The 17,460-nt window shown below is 39.6% G+C and overlaps 2 protein-coding genes across 2 annotated transcripts in view; one reads left to right on the top strand and one right to left on the bottom strand.

The window, feature by feature from the left end:
• Positions 1-13,023, top strand: part of Dhx40 (DEAH (Asp-Glu-Ala-His) box polypeptide 40) — a 43,318-nt gene extending 30,295 nt beyond the window's left edge. Inside the window, exons 13-18 of the mRNA XM_005393985.2 lie at positions 4,966-5,080; positions 5,537-5,645; positions 7,419-7,513; positions 9,997-10,066; positions 10,321-10,549; positions 11,699-13,023. Of these exons, the coding sequence (XP_005394042.1) occupies positions 4,966-5,080; positions 5,537-5,645; positions 7,419-7,513; positions 9,997-10,066; positions 10,321-10,549; positions 11,699-11,838 (758 nt within the window). The 3' untranslated portion in view covers positions 11,839-13,023. The remainder of the gene's footprint in view (positions 1-4,965; positions 5,081-5,536; positions 5,646-7,418; positions 7,514-9,996; positions 10,067-10,320; positions 10,550-11,698) is intronic.
• On the bottom strand, positions 2,292-3,130 carry LOC106149649 (brain acid soluble protein 1-like). Its single transcript, XM_013519165.1, has 2 exons — positions 3,068-3,130; positions 2,292-2,732 (listed from the first exon to the last, which is right to left on the bottom strand). Exons 1-2 carry the CDS (start codon positions 3,113-3,115, stop codon positions 2,307-2,309), a joined length of 474 nt encoding a protein of 157 aa, XP_013374619.1. The 5' UTR covers positions 3,116-3,130; the 3' UTR covers positions 2,292-2,306.
• Positions 13,024-17,460: the final 4,437 nt, after the last annotated feature.

Here is a 17,460-nt window from a genome sequence, read left to right as displayed (position 1 = left end):
TGGGTTTGAATTTGTGATCTTCCTGCCTCAGCCTCCCAGAGCTCCTCTCATAAAGTTTTCATTTGCTTATGTGTGTCACTTCTGCTGGTTGATTTGATCATTGGTCAGAGGCTGTGCCTAAACCTCTTGTTTTCCTTTTTGGTGATACTGGGAATCGAACTCAGGTCCTTGCACTTTCCAGGCAGGTGCTGTGCCACTGAGCTATCTTCCTGGCCCTAAACCTTTTAAATCTCTTTTATGTTGAACTGTGTCGTGTGGTTTGGAGACTACTTACATGGTTGAGAGAGTTGATGAATTTGTCCTATTTTTAGCTCAGGCCCAGAACCTCCTGTGTCCCTCAGCCATTGTGCCTTAGAAGATGGCAGCTTGGGCAGGTGCACAGGCTTCCAGGACACTGGGTTTTAGCAGGTTTTTCTATGTCTTTTATTGGTTTCTTTGTCAAATGTTTGGCTGTTATGGCTCTATTGTTATCACACCATTCTGGAGTCTTTTGATGGGTAGCACATTGCTGTATTATTTTTGACAGTGCTCTGGAACATAAATTACTCCACAGTCTCATCTAAATAAAGTTGGGCACCTTAGCAGGGGCCAGGTACTATAGCCCCATCCTCTTCTGGCAGTGACCTCCACGGAATGGAGCAGGAGCTTGGGGAGGTGTGAATGGGGGTCTACTCATCATTGGTGGCCCCACGTGGATCCTACCTATTGGTGCTGTGGCTGCCATTACTGTATCTGGAACAAAGAGCCTCATGAGGTGTGATGTGTGGATTTCACTGGAGGCAAACATGAAATGACCAACCTGGATAGGTGTAGGAATAGCTGCATGGGGGGCAGCTGTTCTGCAGTGCAGAGTTGTGGGGGAACCACAAACTGCACTCTGTCTTAGCTGTTCTGCCTTAATCTTCCCTACAAAGTGGAAAGTGGGTAACAGGGAAAGGATGCTGCTTTCAGGCTGTTGTGTCTTCTGGAAAGGGTCTTCTCCAAACAGAGCTGTGGGGGTGTGGAACATCCTTCTTCCTGTTTGTGCTGAATTTCAAAGATTTGTTGTCAGTCCTTTGCTCTACAGAGACTTTGAATGAGTATCTTTGGTAGTTTTACCTAGTTTAATAAATATCTCTCTGGGACAGAGTTTTGTCTAGCTCCTTACACCACATACTAGGTGCGTTCCTGTCCTTGGGACACAGTACTCTGTACATATAACCTGAAGGAAAAGAGATGTGGCTCGTGGTTCTGGTGGGTTCAGTCCGTGGTTGTCTGCCCCCGAGGCAGAAGTGTGTGATGAGAAGGGCACTGCAGGGGAAAGCTGCTCACTCAATGGCAGCAGGGAGTAGAGAGACAATGGTGGTGCCTGTCGTGCCCTGCCCCCCTCAACCAGGCCTCACTTCCAAGCACGTGAGTCTTTTGGGGGGACTTAAAAGAAGATTTTATTTTCATTTTAAATTCCTTCCTTTTTTATTTATTATATTAGTACAGGTTTTTAATTCATAATGAATACATTCATTGTGGGAGTTGTTACGTATACATATTGCATCTTAGTCTTTTAGGGGGGCATTTTATTTTATTTTTTTTTTTATATATTTTTTTGGTGCTGGGAATCAAACTCAGGACCTTGCACTTGCCAAGCAAGGTACTGTGCCGCTAGGGAGGCATTTTAGATCTAAACCATAGCACACCACTGCTCCCCAAATAGGTATGTAATTAAAAATTCAAATACTACAAGAGGAGTAAGTCTGTCTCCTAAACATATCCTCGGGTCTGATTTCTGAGCGGGTCGGCTACTAGCAGCAGTTAAAGAGATAGTCTTGCTATGTACCTTGGTCAACAAGAACTTTAGCTACTGAAGATTCAGCCTCAGGTTTTTGCATGGCTCGGGATTGAACCCAGGGCTTTGTGCATGCTAGGCAAGTGCTCTACCACTGAGCTACATCCCCAGCCCCAGCCTCAGGTTCTAAGCATGAGACTTACTAAGATCTTATTACACCTAAACTGTATATTGGCTTTCTACCTGCCCTTAAAGTTGTTGTTGGTTAAGGAGTCCTTTGTGGCTTAGGGCTAGTCATTGTAGACCATCTAATTTAGTTTACTGTATATTTATTATTGATAAATTGTCTAGCATTCTCTTTCCTAAACATTGAATTTAGACATTAAATATGAATTTAGACTTTAAACGTAAAAACAATCATCATCTCTCTTACTTGCTGTGGTAAACTATGTATGCAGTATTGGCTAATATAGATAACTGCTTTACATATCAGGCAGTGGAGAGAGGGATGTTAAATATTTTTTAGGTGGTAAATAGCATTGCCTTAAAATGGAACAAATTTAAAATAATAGTTTCTGGTTGGTTCTAAAATTTTTATTTTAGACCGATGTGGTGAACGAGCGCTCTCCTGGGCCGGGGCTAAAGCCGCGCCAGGCGAGGGACGGACGTTCATGGCGAATGGGACCGCTCTCCTCGTTCTGCCCGCGGGCCCCTCGCTTCTCTGCCCCGCCCTTTGGTGGTGTGCGGAAGGCAGGGGTGCGGAATCCGGCCCGACCTCTCTCCTCTCCTCAGCCTTATGGCGTGGGGCAGGGGCCTGGGGTCGCTTGCCGTGGTTGGACGCCCCTCGTGCGCCGTCGCTGGTGCCTGTGCTGCGTGGGTGGGTCCTTCTCCGCGGTGGGGAGGGCGTCCCCCCTGTGACGCGCGAGCGTGCCTGTGCCTTCTGCGGTGCTCCTGGCGAGCTCCGGGTCCTCTGTCAAAACGAAAAAAAATAAAATGAAATTTTTATTTTAAATGTTTTAACTATGATGTTTTTAGAAACAAAGAACACATCGCGTGTGTGTGCCACTTAACAGCCTTATTCCCCTGGTGCAAATCTGAGGACTGTTACAGAAACCCTTTCTGTGGAGGGGTTTTGTTGTCTCAGGCTGGACTATTGCTCAGTGATAGAGTACTTGCCTAGTGTGTGCACAGCCCTGAGTTCAAACCCCAGCACTGCAAGGGGGAAAACAGTTTTCTTTTCTGACTGACTGCTGGGCAGAAAAGTATTGCACTGTTTTCCCAAAGGGAGAGGCTGAGCTTACATACCTTGTTTGCTTCTTCAGCTTCTTGTTTATATTTTTGGCCCAGCGGCATATATCTGTTTGCAGAAGGTGAAGCTGATCATGGAATCGCATCGGGGAAAAGTTAATAAACTAAAGAAAATGGCAAGTCTACAAGGAAAAATAAAGTGAATAATCAAACTGGTGTTTAGTTAAGGGATAAACTTGCCAAGACTGTAGAAACCACGTGTGACACAGGTTTAGACTCTCCTTGACCGACCTTGAATTTCCTCTGGGACTTTTGCCAGTTTTAATTTTAATTAATGAATTAGGTTATTTTTAAGGGAAGAAGTAGGGAAAAGAAACAAGATTCTGTTCTGTTTCCCCTTAACTTTGAGAATAGTGTTGGAAGTAGAAATACAGAGTGAGAGAGAAGGTAGTGATTGGAAAGGAGAGCCAGAGAAGCACTTCTGCTCTCTGCTTTTTTGGGGTCTCAGCGGATAGTCACTGTAAACAACAGAGACCCCACGTTTACCATCTCAGGTTAATCTTCAAAAAATGGGAGCTGAGGTTTAAATTGTAATCCACTAAAACTTATTGCAAAGTTGTGTTCTATCTTCATAAGGGATGTTGAACTGTGTATGTGAATTAGTGTTGCTGGTATTAGGGCCAGCGAGTCAGGTGGAGGCAAGGAAAGGGAGAACTGGGCCATAGCTGGAAGCGTTCTCTAAGGCTTCATAATCCTGAGGACCCAGACAGCTGGGGCTCCCTTCTGTTCCCTTCTTTGTCTTTTTCTTTTCTGTTTTCTTTCCTTTTCTTTTTCCTTTCTTTTTCTAGTTCTCATTCATTCATTCATTCATTCATTCCTTTTGTGGTGCTGGTGACTGAACCCAGGGCTTCTACGTTTCTTAAGAGAAACCACTACAATTCAGGGATTCCAGCAGCTCCACAATTCTACAGGAGAAAACTCTCCAGTGCAGAGATTCCAGGAGCCCAAGGCTTATGCATAGACACTCGTTCCCTAGTGTTGGGAGCCAGAGTGGAGTCAGTGCCGGATCTAGCGCAATTGGAAGTTTGATAAGATACAGGAATTGTATCTTTACCTTAGCAAGACCATTTCAAGAGATACATTCTGTCTCCTTTCGTCTTTAGCTGCTTCCTTCCTTTGTTACCTAGATAACAGTTGAAAACTACTCAGAGCCTGAGGTAGAAGAGTTTTTATACTTTCATGAAGGTTTTGTTTAATCAGATAGCTATCTTCCTAGTATCAGGAACTGTGAACTTTTCAAATTCACATTGTCTATTTAACTGCTGTTCCCTGGAATCAGGCAACATTGTGCCTCTGTTAAGTCCAACTGTGATGGGCATACTGAAGGAATAGGCTTTTGGTATAATGTGTTGCTGTGAAAGAAAGACCCTTAGGTAGTTTTTTTAAAAATTGAACTCTGAAAGTTGAGCCTGGGCAAAGTGCTAAATGGAGAGGATGCGGGCAGTGAGAGAGCGTGTCAGTCCTGAGTGGGGTCTGGGGAACAGGTAAGTCTCAAAAACATAATGCTGATTCCATTTATATAAAGGCTGAAAACAAGCCCTGTGTGGCGGTACATGCCTCTAATCCCAGCACACTGAGAGGATGAGACCTGAGGATTGTGAGTTTGAGCCCAACCTGAGCAACTTCATGATACCCTGTCTCAAAATTAAAAAATACAAATGGAATGGGGATGTAGCTCACTGTGAAAGCCCTGGGTTCAAACCCCAGCCCTACATGTGCACACTGAGACGTAGAAGAAAAGGAGCTGTGGAAGAAATTAGAGCCCCCAAGAGGAACTCGTGTGATTCTCCTGTGTTACACCCAGAGAGCGAAGCAGACTTGGGTAAACTTGAAGAAAACACTGGGAGCGGTGTTAACGTAAAGAAGAACTAAATTGCTTCTCCAATTCTCCTTAGTTGACCCTGAGTACCAGAAGGAAGCAGAACAGAGACATCGCGAATTGGCAGCTAAAGCTGGAGGATTTAATGACTTTGCAACTTTAGCTGTCATCTTTGAACAGTGCAAATCAAGGTATGTGCGGTAACCCTTTGTACTAGAACATGGCAGTTTGATCTGACTGCTAATGGGAATGACACTGGCCATCAGTGAGCTTATGTCAGGTAACTTGTTAGGCATTTACTGGATAATATTGGTCCTCTTCTCAAACCGTTTCTAAAAAGTGATCTTAAGAGAATTTGCTTTCTGTATAGATCATTTAGATGAGAAAATAATTCAATTTGGCATTACATGTAGTCATTGATTTGTTAATGCCTACAGGTAAAAAGAAACCTATTATAAAATTATTTTTAATTTAACTGACAATTGTTTTTTGAAATACCCTAACGTGCTTTATTAGTACTTGGACAGATTTCATTTAAAGAGCTGATAGTTGCTTATGGATTTCCACTTTTGCAATAAAATGAGACTGTTAGAATGTCTTTTACTTGTAGAAGATATTTTCAAGACAACAATATTTTTGGTTTATAGTGGAGCTCCAGCTTCATGGTGCCAAAAACATTGGATTCATTGGAGGTGCTTATTTTCTGCATTTCGTGTGGAAGCTCAGCTTCGAGAACTAATCAGGAAGCTTAAGCAGGTGATTGTGATAATGCCCTATTCTTTTTGGGCCTATATATTTTATATTGAATTTTCTCTAATGTATAGTAACCTCTTACCACCCCTCCTAGTCTACTGCCTTCTCTTTCTGCTTGCTTCTGCAAATAGCCATCTCCTTGATGCCAGGAGTGATTCCTGTTACTAATAAAGAAATTTACCTGCAGAAATGAGAACATTTAAAAAATAGCCTTACTGAGGTATAATTGACATGCAACAGAGTTCTCGATTAAAATGTAAAATTTGCCAGAAATATAGCTCAGTGGTGCAGGCGCCTGCCTGGCAAGTACAAAGTTGTGAGTTCAATTCCTGGTACCCAAAAAACCTAAAAAACTAAAATGTAAAATTTCTTGAGTTTTGACATCTATATAAACCTATGAAACCATCGCTACATTTGAGATAATGAACGTGCCCAGTTTCCAAAGTTTCATCATGTTCTTGTAATCCATCCATCTCACCTCATAGGTGATCCCTTCTTTCCTGACCCAGCAACTGATATTCTACCTTTTATCGCTGCTGACAGATTTATATTTCCTAGTATTTTATGTGAGGGAAGTCATATACTTGGGGTTTTTTTTTGGAGGGGGTTTCGTTACTTAGCATTATTACTCTTTTTTTTTTTTCCAAATTTATATTTTATTATGGTAAAATACATATAAAAAATTTATCTTCTGTGTGTATGTGTGGTGCTGTGAACACAGGGCCTGTATTGTTTGTCTTTACATTCATAAGTCTTTTCATCTATAATGCTAAATCTGATGGTAAACTCAACCATTATATTTTTCATATTTAGTATATGTGCTGCTGAAGCAAGCACTATGTTTTTCATCTTTACATGTTGAATTTGGGTGTTTAAAACAACAACAAAAATTTTCAGATCTCTCCATGACACATTTTTTTGGTAGTGCCATTTGTGTTACTTCTGGGTTGATTTTAGTTGATTGAATATATCCTTATTAGGCATAGCATTGTATTTTCCTACTTCTTTGCATGCTTGGTAATTTTTGAGTTGATGCTAAACTTAGTGAATCTTGCTTTGCTGAATGCTAGATACTTTTGCATTCAAATTACTTGGAAATTGTTTGATCTTTGTAGGTCTTGCTTGTTTTAAGATTTGTTATGCTGGATCAGAGCAGTGCTCAGTCTAGAGCTAGTTGTTCCCCACTACCAATGCAGCACCCTTCTGAGTGCTCTACACAAAGTCATGTAAATTATGAAGTGTTCTACGTGGCTTATAACAACCACCATTCCCAGCCCTGTGTGAATACCAAGTACTGTTACTTCCTTGTTATATGGGAAGGTTCTTTTCCTGAGCTAATCAATGCCGCACATCTTTGGTGTTCTCTCTCTGTGCATTTCTCTTCTGTGCCAAACTTTCTTCTGTAAATTCCAGCCACCTCTGGTTTACCCAAACTCTAAACTCTGTCTTATTAATGCAGGGAGTTGTCTGGGTTCCATTTGGAATTTTCTTCCAGTGCCTTGTTTCAGAATCTCTCTCAAGACAGTGGGCTGGGCAATTGAGCTTGCTTCACTTCCTGTTTCAGGGAGCCCTGTCCTTTGTTCGCTGTTACATAGTGTTCTGGGAGTCACTGTTTGATATATTTTGTACATCTTTTGGTTATTTCAGACAGAAGGCTAAATCTAGTCCTATTTTGTCCCATATTGGCCAGAAGTAGAAGTCTTAAGGAATGTGGGTTTTAAATAAGATTATTTCAAATTGTTCTGGGGGATTTACCACTGAATATTGTTTCTGCAGCAAAGTGATTTCCCACGAGAGACCTTTGAAGGCCCTAAACATGAAGTACTACGAAGATGTCTTTGTGCAGGCTATTTCAAAAATGTAGCTCGAAGGTAAGCAATATGAGCTTGAGGGATGAATTAAGCAATATTATTGTATTTGACCACAATACTAAACAATTTGATATTAAAGATTGAAGATTTTATTTAAACTCTGTCATTATGATGATTTCAGTTATGATGAACCTTTTCATAATTATTTCTTGTGCAGGGAGGCTATAGTGACCCAGAGTAGGTATTGGAGTCAAGCAAGCAAAGTAGAAAGAAAGCAGATTTAGGGCAGGTCCAGCATGGACCTAAGGCAAGTGGCAAAAAGTTTTTTGTAGTGCAGTGGCCCTACCTATGTGGAGTGTGAAAGCCAAATAGGTTGATGATGGCATCGCTGAGGAAGGGTAGCTTGGGCATAGAGTGTCAGAGCTCAGACAGGGTCGGGAGGTATTATATTGTTTCATGTGGTTGTCAGGGTCTGAATGTAGTGAGGAGGGCATCTTCATAGGAAAGGGGTAACTTTGGTAATGGGAAATTCCTTATATACAGAGGAATAGATTATATAACTAAAAATAAGGATAATGGGGAAGGGAGCTAGAAATAGTGAAGAAAGTGAAAGTGATTTCTGTGTTGGAGTAGCATTTCAGGGCATCATCATGGCACATAGAAGTGGGCATGGTGGCACATATCTGTAATCCTAGCATTTGGGAGGCTGAGGCAAGAGAATCACTGAATTCAAGGCCTGCCTGTGCTGCATAGTGAGTTCAAAGCCTGCCTGTTATATACTGCAAGACCTGTCTCAAAAAAAAAACAAAATAATTTGCAGTTAAGACCATGAGTTAGAAAAATGATAGCCTGAGCTAATTGTCAGATTTTAGATTAGTGAAAAATCCTTTTGAGCAGAGATGTAGCATAATATAATAAAGAGCATGTAGTTAAGCCAGAAAGATACATGTTTAGGAATTACTTTCACTGTGCAGCAGCTCTGTGCTCTTGAGAAGGCTAATTTATTTGAGTCTTAGTCTGTTTTTTTCAGTACTGGGGATTGATTGAGCCAAGGGCCTCATGCATGCTAGTCAGGCCCTCTACCACTGAGCGATGTCCCAAACCCTGAGTCTTAGTTTTGACGTTTGGATAAAGCGCCTGATTCTCATAGCCTCATGGGTTGTTTTGGCATAAACACAATATTTTTGTTAATGTTACTACCTAATGACCAGAAATTGTGGTTTTGCTTTTTTTTTTTGGTCTTTTTGAGACAGGGTCTCGCTTTTCAGTTCAGTATGACCTTGAGCTCACTTTGTAGCCAGGCTGGTCTTGAACTCGCAACAATACTCCTGCCTCAGCCTCCCGAGTGCTGAGATTATAGGCGTGTGCCATCACGCCCGGCTGACCGGAAATTCTTACACTTAATTGACAGAGCTGTTTAACTTGTGTCACTAATTTAAGATGAGTTCTTAGAGAAGTTACGGTGTCAGCTGAACAAATTTAAACTTCTGGGCAGAGCTTTGAAATGTTAGGTACCCAGCAATCACATACTGAAACCACACTCTCCCTCATGGCCTTCCTGGCTAGCAAGCATCTCAGATGAGAGCTGTACCCAAGCCAGTGACAGCAGCTCTGTTGCCAGTAGTATCCCAATATCTGCAACTGGTTCACTTGCTGCACCCCAGCAGCCCAGTCTGTTGGCCCCGGTTCCATCTACTGCAGCTGGTAGGGTTGTGTGCTCTACTTTTGGGCATGTGCTGGGTCAAACTATTCCTCAGGGCTTCCATGGAGGTAATGATGTGGGAGCCTGTGGGAACCTGGCTGGTGCAGCAGCAGCAGTGTGGCCCTTGCTCCTATGAAATAAAGCAGTTCTTGTAGTGTGCCTAGAACCAGGGTGATGTTAAACTGTGTGATAGTTTCAGTGAGGTGCTGATACAATACATACTTGCAAATGGATTAACCTAATCAAGAGATTGAAATTGAAGAAATGGATGTCAGCTTTCATGGCTATGTTATTATAATATAAAAATATAATTAATTGTGAATGTATAAAGTGTAAACCCATCAATCAAACCTCTTCTGTATTATTTTTGTTTCTTTTTTTAAGATAGAGTATCACATTTATAGTGTCAACTGGCCTTGAACTCACTGTGTAGCCCAGTCTGGCCTTAAACTCAAAGATCCTTCTGCCTCAGTCTCCTGAGTACTGAGATTACAGGCATGTGCCACCATTCCTGGCTCTTCTGTATTATTTATTGCTTTCTTGCTTCAGAGTTGCAGTGGAACAGGGTATTCTTTTTAGCAGTTCATGGAGATGGTAACAAATTTAGGGCTGGGCAAGTATTTATGCAGCCTTCTTTTAACCAGGTGTTGTGATTTTATTGTTTGTGAGTTACTTAGAATGAAATGATTTTGTCCACCTTCCCTCACAATACATAAACCTCTGCCTGTTGCACTTTTCGTAGTAGTTGAACATATTGTCATTGTTAATTTTGAATTAAATTCTCTATTCAGTTCATTGTTTTACTGTTCAGTTCTTTATCATTTGGCTTTTCTTTTTATAGATCTGTTGGGAGAACATTTTGCACAATGGATGGACGTGGAAGCCCAGTTCACATTCATCCTTCCTCAGCAGTAAGTCATTTATTTCTAATGAAGAGAAAACATTTATAAAGGTGGGAGAAGTAATATATAAGAAGTCTTCTACTTTTTATCTTGGGGGTTACATTTACTTGTACTTATATTACATAGAGCTGTAAATAGATTAGTTGACCTGTGCCTCTTGATTGATTGAAGAAGATAGGAATTAATTCAGAAGAACTGGGCCATCATTGCTTTGTCTAATAGACAGGTTATTCAGTTATCCTTAAGTGATTTCTTTTATATAGCTTCATGAACAGGAAACCAAGCTTGAATGGATCATTTTTCATGAGGTATTAGTTACCACCAAAGTCTACGCAAGAATTGTGTGTCCAATCCGTTATGAATGGGTGAGAGACTTGCTACCCAAGTTGCATGAACTTAATGCTCATGATTTGAGCAGTGTGGCCCGACGTGAAGTGAGAGAAGATGCAAGGAGGAGATGGACAAATAAAGAAAATGTGAAGCAGCTGAAGGGTGAGTGAATCAGTTGTTGTAGCCCCAGCTACTACACATACTGTTTCCCAGTAGTGATTTACTATTTTTGTTATGTTTTATAAAATTTTATGATTACCCCAGGACCTCTTTTTTTTCCGCAAGGAACTCTTGCCTGAAATACTATTTTCTGAAATATTAATTTACTGAAACATTCCCCAGATAAGTAGCATAAACCATTGTAGTATTGAACTAAGACAGACAGCTTAATTTTCAGTTCATATAAACAAGAAACTTTTCAATAAAACTTTGTGAGGCTAAATTATAGACCCAATTGTATTATCCTTGTCTTCTTTTTCATTGATGGGACAAAACACTTGATACCACTTGAAGGAGCAAAATTCTATTTTAGCTCAGTTTGTAGAGGTTTTAGTCCATACACTTCTGGCTCCAAGGCAGTGCAGCATGGCAGAGGAGAAATAGTTCATGGTGTGGCAGGCAGGAGGCAGAAGCAGCAGGGAGCCTTTCTTTCCCTTTTGGTCCATTCAGGCTATAAGCCTGTTGGTTAGTTGCCACCCATAACCAGGGTCAGTTTTTTATCTTCAGGAAACCATTCAGCCACACCCACAACCATGCTAAACCAGTCAGTGATAATCAGTTATCACTAATAGGCTATCAGTCATGATAATGGATGGATTATCACTAACAGGCTATCACTCATGATAATCCAGTTATGCTCGTAATTCAGGGTCACACACAGGATCCAGCCACCTCCCACCTATGAAGTATGAGGCTTTAGGGGGACATCTAGATGCAAGCCATAACAATCCATATTTAACAGCACTGTGGAAATAGAGTGTGAAAATATTACCTGAGAAATCATAGAAGGGTCATTTAAATGTTAACCACTAGATTTGTTGCAGTTATAACATTGTCCTACATGCTTGAATTAGGGTCAGTTTTTTTTGACTCTTTGGCTTCAGTGCTATCTGTGTGTGTGTGTGTGTGTGTGTGTGCACGCGCGCGCGTGCCATCCTTTAACCACAGGCTCTTTCTTTTGATAGGGAAAAATTTAACTTCTCCTTCATGCTTTTTCTTAACATTGGAAAATCAAGACATCTCTTTCTGTTAACACTTCTAGTACTAAATCTCAAATGAAAGTTTCATTGGATTAATTTGTAATGTTTTCAGATGGAATATCAAAAGAAGTGCTAAAGAAAATGCAAAGAAGAAATGACGACAAGTCCATATCAGATGCCCGGGCTCGTTTCCTTGAGAGAAAACAGCAGAGGACCCAGGACCACAGTGACACACTGAAGGAAACAGGCTAAGCAGTGAACTGTCCCGTTCAGGAAGTAGGAAAAGCAGCCAGGAAATGTGCTTCTACTTTGCCAGTTATTTCAGACAGCACTATCAAGAGGAAGTGGTCAGGGGTTGTTACTAGGCCTATGAGCTAAAAGTAAATCAAAGCTCTTAAGTCAAAGCTCATCGGTACCAACAAATGGAATTCTGAAATAAAAGATTGGGTTGCATAGACATAGGCAGTGATACTTGAAACCAATGAAAGGTAATATATGTAATGTTTTCCTCACTTACGTTTTGCTGGCCTTAACTGGTATCAAACGCTGTTGTGGAGATACTTTCAAACAATATTGAATTGTATTTAATCAGCGTGTGTTCCATTTGCATTGAAGCATTAAAAACTATTTTCCTTAAATCTCTTTAAGGCCTTCTTGTTGCTATTAGAATAGTGTTATATCAGGTATGTGACCAATTCCTTCAGAAGGCTAAGACATAAGAGGTTTTTACTCAGCAATACTTAGATGTCTGTTTAATTGCTACAGAGCTTTATAGATATTTAGAGAAAAGAATCAATTAGTAAATAAAATTGCCTATGGCAGGATTCTTTCTTGAATTAATATTAATCCTTAAATTCATTTTTCTGGGATTATATAAATTCCTTTTTATATAAAAATATATTGTTTAAACAGTAGCTATAGCCATTAACCAAAGGACAGATGATATATATATATATATGATATATATATATCATATATATATATATATATGAATGAGTTCTTCTGCAGCTGTACCTACATACTTGTGTCAGCACCATGTGTGTAGGTGTGACAGTGCTTTCAAGCAACCCCTCCACCTGGCCTACTCTCTTGCCTCCAGCTGCTTGGGTAGGAGCATTGAGACATTATGCCAGTCTTGAGATGTGATTTCAAAGCAGCCGACACTACTTCGCCAGTGTTTGAAACTGGAACCTTGAGGCTAGTTAGTATTACACTCAGGCCACACTCAGCACTTGCCTATTCTTGTTTACTGCCTTGTATTCTACTTATTTATGTATTTGTCTTGTCTCCCACACTAGATTATACGCTCCTTGTGGGCAGGGACTATGTCTTTTTCACCTTTGTATTTTTCATGGCATCTAGCATAGTGCTTTGCACATAATAGTCACTCAGTGTTTGTTAAATAAAGCTATTAGTGTCATTAAAACAAAGACAGTACAATGTGTTTTTAGATATTTTTTGTAAAAACTGAGAGTCTAAATTTTTATAATTAACTCTAATTTTTTCCTTTGGCATCTAAACAGTTTTATGTTTGGTACTAGAAACTTGAAAAATCATGGGATCCAAATCCATGTACTTTTCCTTGAAGGTGAGTGGTGATAGTTTCTCTCTGAACATTTCCAGAATCATTAATTTGTTTACTTTTATTGTTAGTGCTCTAGACAGCATTTGAGCACATTAATCATTCAGGCCTAACAATCTTCTCAGGTGTACATTTTCAGGTGTTTCCCTTGACATTGGGGGAGGGCACAGATGTATGGAATGAGGGAGTTTGTAATTCAGTCAAGTTTTTTGCGTTTTGGTTTGGTTTTTGCCAGTACTAGGGATTGAAGTGAGGGGCACTCTACCTCTGAGCTACTCCCTCAGCCCTTTGCGTTTTTGATATTGGGGGGATCTTACTGTGTTGCCCAGGCGGGCCTCAAACTTCGTGATCCTCCTGGCCCAGCTGCCTGAGTAGTATTAGAGGCATGCAGCACAATAAGCTCCTAATAATATTTTTTATAGGATTTTTCTCTAGTTCGGGATTCAGTAAAGGATCCTGTATTGTAGTGAGTCTTTTAATTTGGAAAAGATCCTCAGTCTTCCTTTGTCTTTTATGGCATTAACATTTTTTTTAATAATACAGGCTAGGTATTTTATTTCATGCCCTCAATCTGAATTTCTCTGTTTCCTCATGGTTAGGTATTTTGACTGGAATATTGCATAAGTGATACAGTGGCTTTCCTAGGTTATCACATCCGAAGGTATATGATATTTTCCCTTTAATGGTGATATTAATTTTGGGTAGGGTGTTTTTTAATTTTTGTTTATTTATTTATGGAGACAGGGTCTTGCTATGTAGTTCATGCTTGCGTTGAATTCACGGTAATCCTCATACCTCAGCCTCCTAAGTGGGTATGCACCACCTTATTGGCTAGGGTTGTTTTTTAAAAAAACTTTCTTCAACCTACATGCTCTTATAATTCATAAGCCATTTGAGGAGGGATACAAGGATTTATTATCAGTTGATTTTTGCCTGCACCAATTTTATTCTTATGGTTGCATATTTTTAAAAAATTTATATTTGTCAGTATTACATTGCAAGGGAGCACATTTCTTGAAGAATCAGTTTCTAGTAAAGATGGATGCTAGAAACAGCATGAATGAGACAGAACTAGAAAGCTCAGAGGGCATTTGAGAGGGGTGGCAAACAGTCCAGTTTATGTGGTGCATGCAGTATATCGAGAAAAGCAGTAGGATGAAAACATTGGTTGAGATCGTATTAGGGAAAGTTTTGAAAACTGACCTAAGGATTTTGGAATTATTTTGTGAAATATGTGGATCTGTTATAAAAGAATGACAACATTACAACTTTGAGATAATTGTGGCAATGGTATTAATAAAAATTCTATTTCTCAGTTTCCACTGAGAGGGTTATATAGCATCAAGAGAGGTTGGATCTAGCTAAGGCAAGAAGGTAGTAAGAACCTTGGAGAAAAGGTGGTGGTTTGTTTTTTTTCTGTACGGGGAATTGAACTCAGGACCTTGCAAAGGCGGTGGTGTTAGAGGAGAAAGAAAGAGGATTCTCCTTCAAATTACTAAATGAAACAAAACCAAACGAAACAAAGGGAGCTGTTACAAGAGAAGAAAAATAAGCAAAGGACATGGTCAGACATTTCATAAAAAAGGAAATCTGAGTGGTCAGTAAATAAGAAAAGATAATGAGTCTTATTAATAATTAAGAAGATATAGATGGGAATAGTAGGGAGATGCTGTTCCTTCCCTCAGATTGTCAGTAGTTAAAATGCCTGAGAAGTGTCGGTGTGGGAGAATAAATGGCTGTCACATTTTTTTCCATCTTCTTTGTTGATCCATTTTGGTTGTACAGATTAATGGATTTTATTTTGGTGGATTCCTATGTGCATACAACATACTTTGGTAATTTTCATTCCTTTATCACCCTTGCCCCCCCGCCCCAAGTTTCAAATTTTTGGCGAGCTTTCAATGTGTGTAATATATTTTTAATTTCTCTTACTTTAGAAAATATTTTGGTAATACCTAGCAGAGTTGAAGATGTGTCCAGCCCATGACCCAGGGAGTCTACTTCTAGATTTGTCATAGGAACTTTTGAGATTATAATAAAATACTCTGTTCCTCATAAACTTTGGCTCCTATAGATTTAACAATTGATGTTAAATACAGCATCTATAAAAATGTTAAATACACCATTGCTTCTAATAGTCAAAATTTGGAAACAGTACATGTATGTATATAGCTATCAATAGGGAATGGTTGAATGCATTGGGTTTTTTGTTTTTGTTTTGTCTTGTTGAGACAAGGTCTCATTATACAGTTCAGGCTGGCCTTGAGCTCACTTTGTAGCCCAGGCTGGCCTTGAACTTGCAACGATCCTCCTGCCTCAGCCTCCTTCGATCTGGGATTACAGGTGTGCACCACCATGCCCATACATTGTAACAGTGTTCTACTGGTTAAATTCTGTACAGCAGTGCAAGTTATTAGGCTTCCTGACACATACTCCTAGACAGATGAACCAGTTTAAATTCACACCAGAAATGCAGGAAAGTGTCTGTGTTACTGTACCTTTGAGGTCTCTCCTAAATATTCTAATAGAAACAGTGACTCATCATTATATTAATTTACATATTTAGGTATTTAAAACACTTGGATATGTTCATACTGTTTATAGGAAATAATAAAATCATCTGGTTAAAATTTTGTAAGGTAGATAGTAAATATTTTAGACTTTCTAGTCACACTCTGGTTTTTGGGGATTTTTTTGGGGGGGTATCTTGAATCGAACTCAGGACCTTGTGTTTGCCAGGCAGGTGCTGTGCCACTGAGCTATATCCCCAACCCACATACTCTCTTTTAATTTCTCTGCTATTATAGTGTGACAACAACCTAGAAAATAATTAAGTAAAATAATACTACTTAAAACTCTATTATGGAGCAGTGCATGGTGGTGGTAGATGCCTGTACTCCCAGCAGCACACAGGAGCTGAGGCAAGAGGAATGCTGTGAGCTCAAGGCCAGCCTGAACTGCATAGCAAAACCCTGTCTCAAAAAATGAAAACAAACAAACACTTTATTACAAAGAATGAAATTCAGATTTCATATAATTTTGACATCTGGAGCTACTATTTTGATTTCAGTTTTTTGCCCCTTGTATTATTGGATTCCAGAAAAGCTTCTTTTCATTCTTATGTTAATTTAAATGATCTTTTTATTTGCAAGGATGAAATGTTAGAGTTTTTGACTCTTTAGGCTTTTTTTCTTTATAGCAGAACTGGTGAGATTGAGCATGATGGATAAATAAATTGTAATTTTATTCTCCCAAAGATTTTCAAAGTAATCTTTACTTGTTAGCTGTCCTTTATTTTTTTTGTCTTTTTTTTTTTTTTTTTTGCGGTACTGGGGATCGAACTCAGGGCCTTGCGCTTGCCAGGCTTAGCTGTCCTTTAAACTTGAAATTGAATACAAAGTTTTCATGTGAATCTGTTCGTTTCTTAAAGAAAATAATTACTTGTCCAAATAAAATCCACATATTTTCCTACCCTAATAATATTACTTGATTTGTAGCTAAAACAGGAAATGAAATGGGTAATGGGTTAAACAAAAATATAGCCCAGCACCCTATCTGATGCTTTGTTTATGGGGGGTATTTATAAATGATTGTTGTGCTAATTAAAGGTGTGATAATTAACTACCTGAGTTAGCCTAGGCTTCAGATGAAGTCCTGCTACTGAGATAGGGTAGGAGAAATACAAGTAAAAAGAGACAAGGAAAATTATCGTTTTATTTTAAAATTTTACTTTTAAGAAAATTGTAGCTTCAGGACAGTTACTGAAGGCTACAATGCCTTTTTACCTTCCAAGAACTCTTAAAAAAAAAAAAAGTAAGGGTTTTAAAGATAGCCTATAAATGGCCTGTGCTTTGCCTTAGATCTATAGATTCACAAATCCCAGACTTTCACCCTCAAGGAAACTAGAGCACCTATCTCAGGAAAAGCCCCTAGTCCCAGACCATAAAGTACCCCACTCAATGAGTGCCTGCACTCCTGAGTGTATTCTTTCTAGTAAATCTTTCCATGCCACTCATAGACGTGTTCTCCAATTCTATTCTACGACCTATGAACCTACAACCTACCCTGTGAGTAGGTAAGTTGAGTTCCCCATCTCCTTTTGGGAGGACCTCCCTCAGACCCTGTAGGATGACAGTACAGCCAGTAAATAATAGCTAGGGAAGTAAGTGGACTTTGAGTTTTCAAGGAAAGTCTTAGACTGAGTCAAAAAGAGAAGTTAAGAGATAGCAGATTTAAACAATGGAAAGATTATTTGTATCACTGCAAGGGCTTTTTTGAAGGATGTTGCAATT

Source organism: Chinchilla lanigera, unplaced genomic scaffold, assembly GCF_000276665.1.
Source record: "Chinchilla lanigera isolate Chin_1 unplaced genomic scaffold, ChiLan1.0 scaffold00050, whole genome shotgun sequence".
Classification (NCBI taxonomy): domain Eukaryota; kingdom Metazoa; phylum Chordata; class Mammalia; order Rodentia; family Chinchillidae; genus Chinchilla; species Chinchilla lanigera.
This window is presented reverse-complemented; position numbering and strand designations above follow the sequence as displayed.

Coding starts and splice junctions, on each gene's coding strand:
- LOC106149649 (XM_013519165.1), bottom strand. CDS start 3,115: ATGCCGCTGGGCCAAAAATATAAACAAGAAGCTGAAGAAGCAAACAAG. Junction 2,733..3,067: donor AAGCTGAAGAAGCAAACAAG/GTATGTAAGCTC, acceptor TCGTTTTGACAG/AGGACCCGGAGCTCGCCAGG.